This window comes from Malus sylvestris, chromosome 11, assembly GCF_916048215.2.
Source record: "Malus sylvestris chromosome 11, drMalSylv7.2, whole genome shotgun sequence".
Classification (NCBI taxonomy): domain Eukaryota; kingdom Viridiplantae; phylum Streptophyta; class Magnoliopsida; order Rosales; family Rosaceae; genus Malus; species Malus sylvestris.
Genome location: NC_062270.1, coordinates 9,491,341 through 9,506,857, shown reverse-complemented (window position 1 = coordinate 9,506,857; position 15,517 = coordinate 9,491,341). Strand labels below are relative to the sequence as shown.

The window sequence follows — 15,517 nt, the reverse complement described above, 5'->3', positions numbered from 1 at the left end:
GTAACCGTTTAATACCCGTTTACCCATTTATCCTTTTTAACCCATTTATTTTTTTATTTTTTTACCATTACCCCCTTTTCACCCGTCTATATGTTTTTTAACAACTTGAAAATTAAAAAAAAAATTGTCATAATTTTCTTTTTTTTTATTATTAAACACCGTTATAGGTACATTCATCATACATTTCCATATTTTAATTTTTTAAGTCCTTATACCATTCTAATAATTGAAATAATAGTTTACGGATGATATTTTTAACTGTTACCAATGAAGGTAAATATAATATTTCTAAGTATTATTGGGTTACAAAAATTGTTTGGAAGACATTTCTGTCAAAGCATTTTTGTTAATTTCACGGTTACCCGCAAGGAATTTAAATTAATATGGCCAATTCCTTGATGATGAGAACAATCATTCCTGTAGCAGTGTTATTGAGAGAATGATCGATGAATTCCTTGCTAATTTATTGGGTGCTAAGTATTATTGGATTGAGAACATAGTTTGTGTTAGTTTTACATATATAAATTAAATGGGTAAACAGTTATACCCATAACCGTTTATTTATCTAAGCAGTTACCCATAACCGTAACCGTTTAATTTAAATGGGCGGGTAACCGCAGTTACTCATAACCAATGGGTATTTGCCCATCCCTAGTTGTATTCAATTTTTTTTTAATGAATTTAAACCTTTTTTTTTCCTATAAATACCTAAGCCATTTCTCACATAATTTTCACCATTCCATACAATCTCACTTCATTCTATTTTTTTTTCTTATAACTTCTATTTTACAAAATTTGTTTCATATTTTTTTGAAATTCCATTTTTTTCCTATAACTTCTATTTTACAAAATTTGGTTCATATTTTTTTTAAATTCCATTTTTTCCTATAACTTCTATTTTACAAAATATGTTTCCTATAACTTCTATTTTACAAAATATGTTTCATATTTTTTTAAATTCTATTTTTTTCCTATAACTTCTATTTTACAAAATTTGTTTCATATTTTTTTTGAAATTACATTTTTTTCCTATAACTTCTATTTTACAAAATTTGTTTCATATTTTTTTGAAATTCCATTTTTTCCTATAACTTCTATTTTACAAAATTTGTTCCATTTTTTTAATTCTATATTTTTCTTATAACTTCTATTTTACAAAATATGTTTCATATTTTTTGAAATTATATTTTTTTTCCTATAACTTCCTAAGCCATTATACAACATTAAATTAAATTAAGTAACATGAAACAACATCAATATGAAACAACATTAAATAACATTAACAAACACAAAAATTATGTTTGGCATTCGGTTGGAGACGGTTTTTTGTGACAGGGCTAAAACGAGCCATATGGCCCTTTGGCCCTCGGTTGGAGATGGAGGCAAATATGGCATTGTACTGTTCATTAAAATGTTAATTTCTTGGAGGGCCAGAGGGCTAACAGCCCTTGGTTGGAGATGGCCTTACACCACAATTTTATATTTTTTCAAATACTTTGGATTGTAATTTCTTATTTAATGACACGTGGCGCAACGAGACCGATTAAATTCTATCTGAAATTACAAATAAAATTATTTTTATTATTTTATAAATAAAAAAATTACTAATATGTTATTATCTATTGTCATAGTTATTCAGTTTATGGATAAAAATGCAAAAGATAATTATTGTTCATTAAATGTAATTACTATTCATTAAAGGGAATTTAATAAGCAGTTGCCCTGGGGCCTTCCAATGGAAGTGCTCTTAATAGCAATATCCGCTCCAGATGTTTACAATCATGGTTGTCAGTTGTCACCTTCGAAAAGAAAAAAAGCTGTCAGTTGTCTAAGTGAAAAAAAAAAAGCTGTCAGTTGTAAGTAGCCAATGGTTGTCAGATGTTTACAATCATGGCGTTCCACCCCTCAATCCTTCCTTTTGTATGACGCGACAGGCTTCAAGAAGATCCATGGAGTCTAGGGTTTCAGACATCGAATCCAAGCTCGGCGACGTTCAGGCTACCCAGGAAGAACTCAAGTCAACACAGAGTTCGATTCTTCTTCAACTTCAAGACCAACGTTCGATTCTCCAGCAACTGCAATCCTTTATGACGCGCTGCAATGGTGGGTCGATTGGTGAATCTTCCGAAGCCACTCTTAGCGACAATCAAATTCGTGATCGGATGAATACGAACGGCCTTCGTCCTGAATTTGGGCAGAATTACAATCAGCAGCCAAGACAACCATTCTTGAAGATGGATTTTCCGAGATTCATGGTGGGCGATGACCCATTGGGGTGGATTTACAGAGCAGAACACTATTTCGAGTTTTTCAACGTTGAAGACTCCAAGAAGGTGAGGCTCGCATCGTTCCATATGGAATGAGAGGCTCTGCAATGGATTCAATGGGCACGTTGTTTGGAGAACTTTCCTTCGTGGGAAGAATTTTCCAGGGTTCTGTGCCAAGAGTTTGGCCCATCCGAGTTGGAAGATGCTGCAGAAAGTTTGGTGAAATTGAGGCAAACCGGTACCTTGAAGGATTATATCACGAAGTTCAGACGTTTGGCAAATCGAACGAAAGACATCAGCTCATCTCTTCTCAAATCTTGCTTTATTGGCGGGTTGAAAGCGGAACTCAAGCACGATGTGATCCTAAAGATGTCTTGGAAGCTTCAGCAATGGCACAACAACTCGATGCTAAGTTGTCGGACTTAAAGGTGAGATCTTTCTCTAAGACCCATGCACCCCAGTCTACTTTCCGATCACCTTTCCAAAATTCTAATACATACACATTGCCTGAGAATAAAACTCGAATTCCTACTGTACGGAAATTGACGCCGGAAGAGGTGGAAAATTGTCGAAAGAAGGGTCTGTGTTTCCATTGTAAGGAAAAATACTTCATTGGGCATTCTTGTGAGAAGAAGCAATTACTACTAATTGATGTTCAAGATCCTGACTCTTGTGAAGATGAGGAAACTAATAATGAAAAACTGGAAATCACAGCATGTGCATTGTTTGGTATTCCTGCGCCACCCACTATTAAGACTATGAAGGTCACAGGATTTGTAAAGAATTGTCCTGTCACCATATTAATCGATTCAGGAAGCTCACATAATTTTGTGAATTGTGGATTGGTTAAAAGGTTAAAGGGTACCCTTGATACTGGGCACACTTTTAATGTGAAAATTGTTGATGGGGGTAAGGTTTCTACTCAAGGTACCTTGGTTCAAATACCTGTGACAATTCAGAATTATACTTGTACTACAGATTTGTATGCCATACATTTGGGAGGTTGTGATGTTGTTTTGGGAGTTCAATGGTTGAGAACCCTTGGACCAATTCTATGGGATTTCGAGAAATTGTATATGCAGTTTCAGGAAGAAGAAACCACTTATTGCATTGCTAGTACAGGATCACCGACTACCCAACTGGAGGAAATTTCAGCTTTACAAATGAGTAAGCTGCTGCAACAAGACACTACTGTGGGGGCAATTTTGTGTCACTTGGAGATTGAAGGTGCAACAGTGTCTAGTATGGAACCTGAAGTTATGAATGCTAGTTCGGACAACCTCTCTACAACTCAAGTTTATCAATTGCAGCAACTCTTGATTGAATTTGAGCCACTTTTTGCTACACCAACCCAATTACCACCTCACAGACCTCAAGATCACAGAATTCCACTATTACAAGGTTGTAAACCACCCAACAACATACCTTATAGATATGGTCTCGTGCAAAAGACTGAGATCGAGAAGTGTGTGAAGGAATTAATGCAGTCCGGATTTATTAGGGTCAGCAATAGTCCTTACTCTTCTCCGGTAATTTTAATGAGGAAGAAAGAGGGCACATGGCGTATGTGTATGGACTACAGAGGCCTCAATGACATCACAGTGAAAGATCGATTTCCTATCCCTCTTATAGATGAGCTATTGGATGAATTGTTTGGTGCCAAATATTTTTCGAAGTTGGATTTGCGGGCTGGTTATCACCAGATTCGTATGCATCATGATGATATAGAGAAAACAGCATTTCGAACACACGATGGACATTACGAGTTCTTAGTAATGCCATTTGGATTAACTAATGCTCCAGCTACCTTCCAATGTCTTATGAATGAGATTTTTCGTCCTTATCTCCGGAAGTTCATTTTAGTTTTCTTTGATGACATATTGGTCTATAGCTCATCTTGGTCTCTGCATTTGTCTCACTTGAAAACAGTCTTCGAAACATTACAACAGCACAGTTTATTTGTTAAGCAATCCAAATGTGCATTTGGCAAGTCGCAGGTGGAGTATTTAGGGCATATTGTCTCTGATAAAAGGGTGCTGCATATCCTAGCACGTTGGATGCCATCTCCAAATGGCCATTTCCAACGACTGTCAAAGCCTTGAGAGGGTTTTTAGGGTTAACTGGTTACTACAGGAAGTTTATACCTGATTTTGGTAAGATAGTGGGGCTGTTGACTGCTTTAACCAAGAAAGACAATTTTTTGTGGTCATCCGAGGCAACTGCAGCATTCAACACACTGAAAAAAGCTATGCTTTCCCCCCATGTGCTTGCCTTACCCAATTTTCATAAGCCTTTCATCATTGAAAGTGATGCTTCCGGCATTGGCATTGGTGCTGTGCCTCAACAAGATGGAAGGCCAATTGCTTTCACTAGCAAAGCCTTGTGTCCACGGAATCAAACATTGTCCGCCTATGAACGGGAGATGCTTGCTATTGTCCATGCCATCCATAAATGGCAATCCTATCTGGTGGGCAATCACTTCATCATACTCACAGATCACCATAGCTTAAAATATTTCCTTCACGGGAGAGCACATACTCATTTTCAACAGAAATGGGTGACTAAGTTGATGGGGTTTGATTATGAAATTCAATTCAAGAAGGGCAAGGATAACCAGGCTGCAGATGTCTTGTCGAGATCTCATCTCCACATTACATCTTCATATCCACATTTAGACATGGCTACATTAGCTGCTATCTCTTATCCTTATTTAAGTTGGTTGGATGATCTTCGAAGGCACATTGAAACTGATCCTTGGGTGCTTCAAAAGAAGAAATTGGTGGTTGGTAAGGAGGATGATGCAGTACCCTTGGCTACTTACAGATTTCAGTTTGATAATGGGTTCCTTAAAGGAAGAATCGTGATCAGCCCTACTAGTGTGTGAAGGGAAAAAATATTCACTGAGCTTCACTCAAGTCCTATAGCCGGCCATGAAGGATTCATGAAGACATATAAGAGAATAAGTCAATCCTTCTACTGGGAAGGGATGAAAAAAGATATCAAAGACAGAGTTGCTTCTTGCTCAGTGTGTCAGGTTAATAAATATGAGACACTGTCTCCTCCTGGTTTGCTTCAACCTTTACCAGTTCCAACGAAAGTATGGGTTGATATATCAATGGATTTTATTGTGGGGTTACCTCCCTGCAAAGGCAAAACAGTAATATGGGTAGTGGTTGACAGATTTTCTAAATATGCTCACTTTATCGCACTAGCTCATCCTTATACAGCTTCCTTAGTGGCTCAGCTTTTTGTGGATCACATCTTTAAGCTGCACGGTATGCCCCAGTCCATAATCAGTGATCGAGATCCAGTTTTTCTCAGTAAATTTTGGAAGGAGTTTTTTAAACTACAAGGTTCTGCACTGTGTTTTAGTTCCGGTTACCATCCACAAACTGATGGTCAAACTGAAGTGCTTAACAGATGCTTAGAGACTTACCTCAGGTGTTTTTGCAGCCTGCAACCTAAGAAATGGGCTTTCTGGCTATCATGGGCGGAGTACAGCTACAACACAAGTTTCCACTCCTCTACGAAGATGACCCCTTATGAGATTCTATATGGCCAAACACCTCCAACAATCATTCCATACGAGAGTGGTACTACTAGAGTAGAATCAGTGGATCAAGCCTTACAAGCTCAGGATAAAATGCTGTCACTTCTCAAGTCTAATCTCGAAGCAGCTCAATGTCGAATGAAGGTCCAGGCAGATAAACATCGCACCGAGAGAGAATTTGCTCCAGGAGATTGGGTTTATTTGAGGTTGATTCCCTATCAACTCAAATCCCTGGCACCACATTCGTTTCATAAACTACAGCCTCGGTTCTATGGACCTTATCAGATAGTCTCCAAGATCGGACCAGTGGCTTATAAATTGCAATTACCCGAGACTACTAAGTTGCATCCTGTCTTCCTTGTGTCTTGCTTGAAGAAGCACTTGGGACCTCAAGTCCAAGCGACAGTATCCTTACCAGTGATTACAGATTCTGGAATTTTATAAGATGTCCCAGTTGCGATTTTAGATCGAAGGATGGTCAAGAAGGATAATGCTGCAGTAACAGAGGTTCTCGTTCAATGGCAAAACCATTCCAAGGATGATGCCACCTGGGAACTCTACCATGATCTTAAGATGAAGTTTCCTGCGATCGCAAATCTTTGACAGCTTGAGTATATTGGTTGTTGACTGTTGTGTTCTTGCTCTGTGTCTTACATATTGTGTTAGTTGTTTGTAATCTTACTGTGTAAGATTAGTTTTAAGGGGGGGGGTATTGATAGGTTACGGCCTAGTAGCTGCCAAATGGCTTAATACAATGATGACACGTGTGCATGAGTGTTAGTAGTTAGTTAGGAATGGGAGGATAAATAGCTGATGTAACGAAGAAGGAAGTGGTTAATGAAAAGTTGTTGTATTTCTGTTTGTTATTCTCTGTACAATTAGGAAGAAGTGGAGAAAGGGTTTAACAAAAATGAGAAACGGCTTGCAGAATATTAATAACGGGAAATGTTGACGTGTTATTAGAGTGGAAGAAGTATGAAAACCTACCCTAAAATACTTCAAAGATGCGCCTAAAATCGAGGACCGTTTCATCTTCACCACAGAAATTGTTGCTTCCTTTAGCCACTCAAAATTTTGAATGTATGCCTTTGCAAATATAGCAGCATCTCGCATAACAAATATCTTTAGACATGCTCTGTCCATCTCATTTATGACATCTTGATGTTTGGTTTTCTCAAACCAGCACCAGCATGTTATCCACAATGAAAAATATGATTTGTAAACTCACGCACTCCTTAATATCTATCATCTCATTAAGAACAAATGATTTTTTGTTGCAGTAATTAAATACACCAGAACCGCAATCATACATAATATCATAAAGAGCGCATTCTACACACAAATACGATCCAAGGACTACCCATCAGTCAAACTTATTTTCAGCCAGTCCAAAGTCCATCTTATTGTTTGAGAAGGAAGCCTATTAGACCATCAAGACCAAATTGTTCATGCACAAAATAGGTTCGAAGAGTTTCATCGGGGACTTTTCAGCTTAAATAATAACTATATTGTCAACAACAAAAATTGTTAATTTGTTGTTTGGTATTTTTCACATCGACTACATTTCCCTATTGAGAACAAACAGCTTTTCAACAGGGGTTCCTGCTTTATGCACTCTTTTCGCTAGAAGAAAATCCTTGACGAAGGAGGGTTCAAAACCACCCTGCATGGATTTTGTATGTTGAGAGGCATCAAAAGTCAAGCCTACGTTGTGCAAGTCACAATCATTGTATTTGTTTTGTTACAACTCGTTAAATATCATACTTCGACACAAATACGGAAAATAATTTTAGTTTAGAATGCACATCATTTGTTCTACTTATATTATAACATGTAAAGTATCATTAGAATACCCGGCCTTCAAAATCTCTCACATACTGTAAATAGCTATTAGTCAGTGTAACAAGGAAAAAAATAGGAAAAAAAAAAAGTTGCCTGCTGGTTGTGGATTGGTGTTGTTTAAACGAAAATCCAACATGGAGAAGTTTCGTTAGACCGGATAATATCTTATGCCTTTGCCGCCATATCACCAATTCCATTTCTTCCCAAAACTCATACCCTTAGATATATATGATATGCTACACCATTGACGATAGAGTCAATGTTACCGGCATTGGGATTCTATCATTTCTAGTTCAATTAGTTTAGTTTAGCTTCCTCAAGAATTTCACAAACAACTTGCACACTAGCGCATAACTCGAATTCTTAATGGCAGAAGTAAGGTCTCCACAGTTTTTACAATATATAGATATAGATGCATGTAAACTTCCTCAAAACTTCAGGCTTGGCCAAGGCTACTTGTCACTTTCTTTAACACCCCGGCAAACATTACTTAAATTTAATAATTTTTTCAGTAAATAAAGAGAAATGCATGCTTCACATCGTGTCGAAATGCATGATTCTCCTTGTGTCGAAATGCATGTTTCTCCTCGTGTCGAAATGCATGTTTCTCCTCGTGTCGAAATGCATGCAAAAGATCTGAATCCCTTTATAAAGTTCAGTTATATTCCTTTCTTTTCTTTTCTTTTTTTGGGTTTCCTTGGTTAAAACTCTCGTTTCCTTCTATAAAGTTCAGTTATGCTCTTCATGCAGCATGCATGCTGTGAAGAATGGAATCACATTTTTTTACGTGTGTCGACATGCATGCTTCTCCATTTGTTGCCGGCTAGGGTTTGAGGAGTGTATGTGGCTTTGGGTTGGGGTGGGTGGGGCTGCGGATGGTGTGTTGGGATACTTTCTGTAAAAATAAAAAACAAATTCTGATTTTAAATAGTTGCGCATGCCTAATCAAAAGTTCTGCTTTGTGTCGATAATACATGCATAGCACTTTAGGGAAAATGCTAAAACATTCGAGAGAAAATCGTACTCCCAAATCAGTTAACACAGATAAATAACATGTACCTACGCATACAGGATAGGTTAATAACATATACCTACTATATACCTAACCACATAAGATAGATTAATCTCATATTTATACCTAAGCATACAAGAAAAACAAACGCATTTGGCGGATTGAACTTGTAGCTAGGGATGGCATTTCATTCGTAAAACCTGATCAATGTTGTTACGCATCCATTTGGGCAAGATTTAAATATAGATATTGAGTATGGGGACGGATTATCGGGAAACTGAAAATTTTCCAAGCCGTTTGGGATATGGTTATGCGAATAGGGACACTGTACCAGTAACCATCACGTTTCTATATTTTCTAAAATTTTATATGAAAGTATAATTTTATATATTTTAGTCATAACTTTTCTTTAACCATTTTTTCTTTTTCATTAATTACGAGAAAATAACATTTTTTATTGGTGAAATCGATAAACCCATTAACCTCTACGGGATCCATAACCTTTGCGCGTGGTTATGGAGATTACCCTATGGTTAACATATAGTTATGGTTGTGAGTAATTTTTGCAGTTACAAGGATGGAAATGGCACATCTGTCTCCATTCCGAACGTTGTCATTCCTATATTGGAGTATATTCTACCTATTTACGTACAACCTACTTATATTAGAAGTGGTTAGCAAGGTGTTCAAATAGTTGCCCTTTTACACAATACATCAGTCTCTGATCACAAGCGCATATGTGTGACAATTGTTTTTGTATGAATTAATATATATTTTAATTTTAATTTAGAAATTGATTTATATTGTTTATTAAAAAAGAAAATAAAGCAGCCCATGAAACCAACTGCGTGGGTTTTTTTTTTTAATTTCTATTTAACCTATTCTGATTCAATTGTGATTTTTGGAGTTCTAAGTTAGGGCCGGAAATTTTTTTTGATATTTTGAATGTTTCTTCAAATTGCGTCTCTCTTTATATATATAGAAATTTGAAGTGTAAAAGAAAGAAAATAAAAATAATCAATATCCAAAAACAATAAAAGTACATGTAATTGCAATTTTCAGTTGCAATAAAAAAAAGTTCGGAAATCATGTTGGTAATTTCAATTCTAGGGTCGTTAACTTTTGGCTAATTATGATTAGCTTACACATTATAATTCACTAAAGTCAATGACTTTTCAATTTAAAATTTAAAAGTCTACTTATAGTTTTTGTCAAGTGAAGATACAAGACGTATTAGTTGTGAAGAAATTAATCCTCCCAATTCTCACAAAACTATAATAGGGATTGGAAAGAATAAAAGATGAGTTTTAGACTATAACCTTATGTAAGATTGAAATCCAAATTGTATTTGTACAGTTAATCATCTCATTTATTAATTATATTTTGATGTTTTATTTCTCTTTTTTCTTCCTAATTTTACATTTAAATTTTATTTCATTCATCACAATATATATTTTTTTGTAGGCATTTAGGTAAACTAATTTTCTTATATAATATATTCTTATACAATCTGTATCTTCTTCATTTAGGTATATTAATTCATTTGATATATTTTGGTCCATCATCATTACGAATACTTAGGTACATTAGTTCAAGGTTTTTTAGCCAAAATGATCCTTGAGATTTGCATAACACATAACTTTGGATCCTGAAATTTAAAATCAATAAAAGTAATCTCTGAAATTGTCCACCATCCATTATTTTGGTATTTCCATTAAAAAACTCCGTTAAGTGGTCCCTGAGCTTTTTAATGGAATGACCAAAATGATGGATGGTAGACAATCTCAGGGACAAAAGTTATGTGTTATGCAAATCTCAGGGACCAAGTTATGTGTTATACCCTCAACTTAACGGAGTTTTTTAACGAAATGACCAAAATAATAGATGGTGGACAATCTCAGGAACCACTTCTATTGATTTTAAATATCAGGATCCAAAGTTATGTGTTATGCAAATCTCAATGACCATTTTGACTAAAAAGCCTTAGTTCAATATAATACATTCTCGTACATACATTTTGATACACACATTTCAATATTTACATTTAGGTACATTAGTTCAAATAATACATTTCGATAAATACATTTCGGTATTGACATTTAAGTATATCTATTTAATATAATACATTTTGGAACATACATTCAGGTTCATTATAATATATTTAGATACAAAAATTTAGGTACAAAAGTTTTGGTACAAAGAAATCAATTCAATATATTTTTGTACACTTATGTATTTACATATTTCTGTGTCACTAATTTCTTTTAATATCTTCTCATTTACGTTCATTTATAATTGAAAGAACTAATATGTGCATATTAATTAAATTGAAATTTTAACGTGGAGACATTAAAAATTACACTTTAAATAAAAAATAGAATATAAATTTTAATAAAACTGTATTTCAAAGGATTAAATTGAGTATATAATCTAACACCAATTTATTTAGTTTTAATCTTTTTGAAGAACTAATTAATGTTCAAAAACCCCATCCAATATCTACCTTCACCTGAACAATGTGCAACTGGACATCCAACTTTTCAGCAAATCTAGTGAATATTTTTTCAATGTCAAATAAACAACAAAGGAAACCAAAAATCCTAAACTTAACTTGAAAATTGTCATCACATTGAGGTGATGAATTAAGAAAGTAACTTCATGAGCATGCATGGTTATTTCTACCTTGAAAACTGTTAACATTAATTTTGGCAAAGATGCTGCTAGCTTAATTTGTAACAAAAAAAAGAGATACATGTTGCTTGCTTTATCTGATGAGAATACTCATGAATATGGTCAAACATTTCTTACCCCTTAAATTCTTGTATTGCATACGCATGCTATATATAGTGGAATGCGGTCCCGATTGGATTTACAGTATAAAGATGTAATTTATTTATTTTGTCTGAAAAGAAGAAAAAAGTCTGCTATATCGAATAAAGATAGAAACTAAACAAATAAGTAAATGCTTTCACGTGTACTACGTAGTCCCTCTATCTATATAAACCCCATGCAATATGCAGGCAAGAGCCAACCTAGTTATCTCGACCATCAAAAACCCTTGTAAATTATGGCAATGCGGTTAGGCTCTTTGCTCTTATGTGTGGTACTACTCACTGGCTTTTCATTGACAAATAGCAAAGCTGATACTACATATCCACCCGTCCATTGTGACATTCTCAACCGTAGCAGTTTTGAACCAGGGTTTATATTTGGTACAGCTTCATCTGCTTACCAGGTCAGTATGTTGGTGCTTAACTCATTATAATTTTTTGTTTATTCGGAGTTTCATATAATACTCAGGTTTAGATTAATTTCAATGTCAGAAACAATTAGTATATATCATATTGACATCTTCATTTTGAATGTACTTTCATATATGCATGTACATTTCAGGTAGAAGGTGCATGGAAGGAAGGTGGTAGAGGACCAAGCATATGGGACACCTTCACCCACAACCATCCAGGTTTCTGTATTCTGTTCATTTACTAGTGACATGGTATGATTTCCACCAACTGTATGCTTTAAGTAGTAAAACATTTCTATGTTTAATTACAGAAAAAATTATGGATGGCAGCAATGGAGATGTCGCTATTGATCAATACCACCGTTATAAGGTTGCAAAATCACGGAATTTTATTCCCCACCAAAGTTTGGATCCTTGGGATCTTTAATAATTTAGCTTCTTTCATAAAATTACGTATATTTTTGTGTCATTACAGGAAGATGTGAGGATTATGAAGGATATGGGAATGGATGCTTATAGATTTTCTATTTCATGGTCAAGAGTTTTACCAAGTAAAGTTGATCATCGACATCCATATATATTCGATTTGAGACCAGTCACTTATAGTTTAACTTGTTCTTAACTTAATTTCTATTAATTTATTTAGATGCATATTTGATTGTTTAGTTGTAATTGCTAGATGGAACGTTGTCTGGGGGTGTTAACACGAAAGGAATTGAATACTACAACAATCTCATCGATGAACTCCTAGACAATGGTGATACAACTGTCTAATCTCATACATTATCCAATTAATTAATAAATAATAAGTGTTTACATGCACTCACAAAACATCATCTAATGATCTAACTTTTCATTTTCTTCTATTGATAATTATGCATATATATATATATATAGGTCTAAAGCCATTTGTGACAATCTTTCACTGGGATGTTCCCCAAACTTTAGAAGATGAATATGGTGGTTTCTTAAGCTCTCGAATTGTGTAAGTGAACAAAATCTATCCTACGTATAATGTTGATAATTTATTTTAAACAAATCATACAAATTAATTAACAAATTATTACGCTTGTGAAATGTGTATGCATATAGCGATCACTTTAAGGACTATGCAGAATTATGTTTTAAGTATTTTGGCGATCGAGTAAAACATTGGATCACAGTGAACGAGCCATATACATTTACTACAAATGGTTATGCAACTGGAAAACACGCACCAGGACGATGCTCTGCATGGCAAAACTTAAACTGCACTGGTGGAAATTCGGCTACTGAGCCATATTTGGTGACACACCACCTACTCCTTGCTCATGGAGCTGCTGTAAAACTGTACAAGGATAAATATCAGGTCCAGTTGATTAAATTTCTTTTGTTAGTCCTAATTGATAATTTATACGAGTCAGTACTATTAAGTTACAATATAATAGGAAAACAATTTGTGTAGTAAGATATACAAAGTTTGTACCTTTTATATCTCTAAATCAACAAAATGTTCTTGATTTTCTTTTATAGGAATGCCAAAATGGTGTCATAGGAATAACGTTGGTGTCACCTTGGTTTGAACCCGCTTCAAAGGCAAAGCATGATATAGATGCTGCATTTCGATCTTTGGATTTTGTGTTTGGATGGCAAGTGTATTTATTAATTTATATTCATATTTTTTACCAGCATATTTATATTTGCTTTGTTTTTATGATTATAACATTGATTAGCTGCTAGTAGTACTCTATATAATATTTAGAAGTTCATTCTTAGAATTTCCATATTTTTGTAGGTATATGGACCCATTGACGAATGGTGACTATCCACACAGCATGCGGAGTCTTGTTAAAGAACGATTGCCAAAATTTACAGACGAAGAATCAAAGTTAATAAATGGGTCATTTGATTTTATTGGAGTAAATTACTATACTGCTAGATATGCGAGCAAATTACTTCAAAATTCTTCTGAACCTGCAAGCTACTTATCAGATCCTTGTGTTAATAATACAGGTGATTACAAATTGAAAACCTTTTTGACCAATTAATTAAGGTCTCTTAAAAGATTAATTTAGATTCTAATGTTGATCATATTTATATAATGTGTTGTGGCAGCTGAGCGTAATAATAAGTCGATTGGTCTGCAGGTACATATCAACTTATTAGCTTAAGCTATTAAAATTTAGAGGATTTATTAATAAATTGGTTTTCCACCCAAAATATTATAACAATTATTTTTTCTATGATGTTGCAGGCTGGTTCAGACTGGTTATATGTTTACCCAAAAGGAATTCACGATCTGGTGGTCTATACAATGAAAAAGTATAATGACCCATTCATTTACATTACTGAGAATGGTAACTATTACTTTTAAACAATTAATTACATTTATCAAATTGTCACATATATAATGGCATAAAATACAATTACTTGTTTTAAAATCTAAATTATTATGGCTAACTACGTAATATGAGTCAGGCCAATTTCTCGAGAGATTTTTCAATGTAACCGGCACACGAGGTGGTACACCATGTGTCACTATACAAATGGTGGGATATGTGTGTTAAAAAGTTAATAACTTAAAAAATGCATTATATTGTAGGGATTGATGAGGTCAATGATCCCAACTTACCACTTGAGGAAGCCCTTAATGATATCGCTAGAATCGACTACTACCGCGAGCACCTCTGTTACCTTCAAGCAGCTATCAAGTAAGTGTATATATGTCACTCTTACATTTTGGTTAATCATTATATTGATATCAACGCAATTTATTATTCTTATCTCTCTCTCTTTTTTTTTTTTTTTTTGGTTGGATGCAGGAAAGGTGTTAAAGTTAAAGGATACTTTGCATGGTCAGTGCTAGACAACTTTGAATGGAATGATGGATACACAGTTCGATTTGGTATCAAATTTGTAGATTACGATCATGGACTAAGGAGGTACTCAAAGAAATCGACATATTGGTTCAAACGTTTCCTCAACAAAGCTGGAAGAAATCTGAATATTGTGGACAGCAATGTCGTTGACACTAAATTTGTGTATGAAGTTTAAATTTCAAATGATGAATAAAGTAGAACTCCTCTATTGGTTGTTCTACAAGTTTCTAGCTTTTATAGTTTAGCACTTTGAGTTAGAATAAGTTGCAACAATTCATTTCATTATCAGTTTGTTGAATGTGTTGCTGGTGTGTGTCGTATTTGTATTGCCATATGGCTAGTACCCCTTTGTGGTTGAATTTTATATGAATGTAATGTACTCTTTATGAAAATAAATTATTGTTGAGTGTTCAATTAAACAGCCACTGATAATCAATGGCCTTTGGCCTATGGTACTCACCCACAGTGGCCTTTGACAAAAAATTGCCACAGATAATTAATCAATGCCGTTAGGCCACATTATCTCTACTAGTGGTTCCTAAGCAAAATATACTACGACATCTAATTGTTTTAGCTTGTAATAAATTCTCTGTCAATCTATAAACTTAAATTCTTTATAATCGCGCTTATCAATAAAAGATTTAAAAAATTAAGTGAGTATAGTTAATTTGAATTTCAGAGAATTTAAAAAAAAATTAAATGAAAGATTTCAAAGGACTGTAGAATCCTTACAACTTTCATAAG

General features: G+C 34.5%; 1 protein-coding gene across 1 annotated transcript; it reads left to right on the top strand.

The window, feature by feature from the left end:
- The first annotated feature begins 11,720 nt into the window (after nt 1–11,720).
- LOC126590564 (beta-glucosidase 24-like) lies at nt 11,721–15,192 on the top strand. Its single transcript, XM_050256019.1, has 13 exons — nt 11,721–11,906; nt 12,065–12,134; nt 12,227–12,285; nt 12,391–12,466; nt 12,595–12,672; nt 12,813–12,900; nt 13,008–13,263; nt 13,428–13,543; nt 13,690–13,907; nt 14,010–14,041; nt 14,149–14,251; nt 14,497–14,605; nt 14,717–15,192. The coding sequence occupies exons 1-13, from the start codon at nt 11,739–11,741 to the stop codon at nt 14,946–14,948; spliced, it is 1,605 nt and encodes a 534-aa protein (XP_050111976.1). The 5' UTR covers nt 11,721–11,738; the 3' UTR covers nt 14,949–15,192.
- Nucleotides 15,193–15,517: the final 325 nt, after the last annotated feature.

Bases quoted from the DNA above. Each gene is read 5' to 3' on its own strand.
- LOC126590564 (XM_050256019.1), top strand. From the start codon at position 11,739: ATGGCAATGCGGTTAGGCTCTTTGCTCTTATGTGTGGTACTACTCACT. The intron at 12,135-12,226 runs GTTTCTGTATTC...GTTTAATTACAG, and splicing joins CTTCACCCACAACCATCCAG to AAAAAATTATGGATGGCAGC. The intron at 13,908-14,009 runs GTGATTACAAAT...GTGTTGTGGCAG, and splicing joins TCCTTGTGTTAATAATACAG to CTGAGCGTAATAATAAGTCG.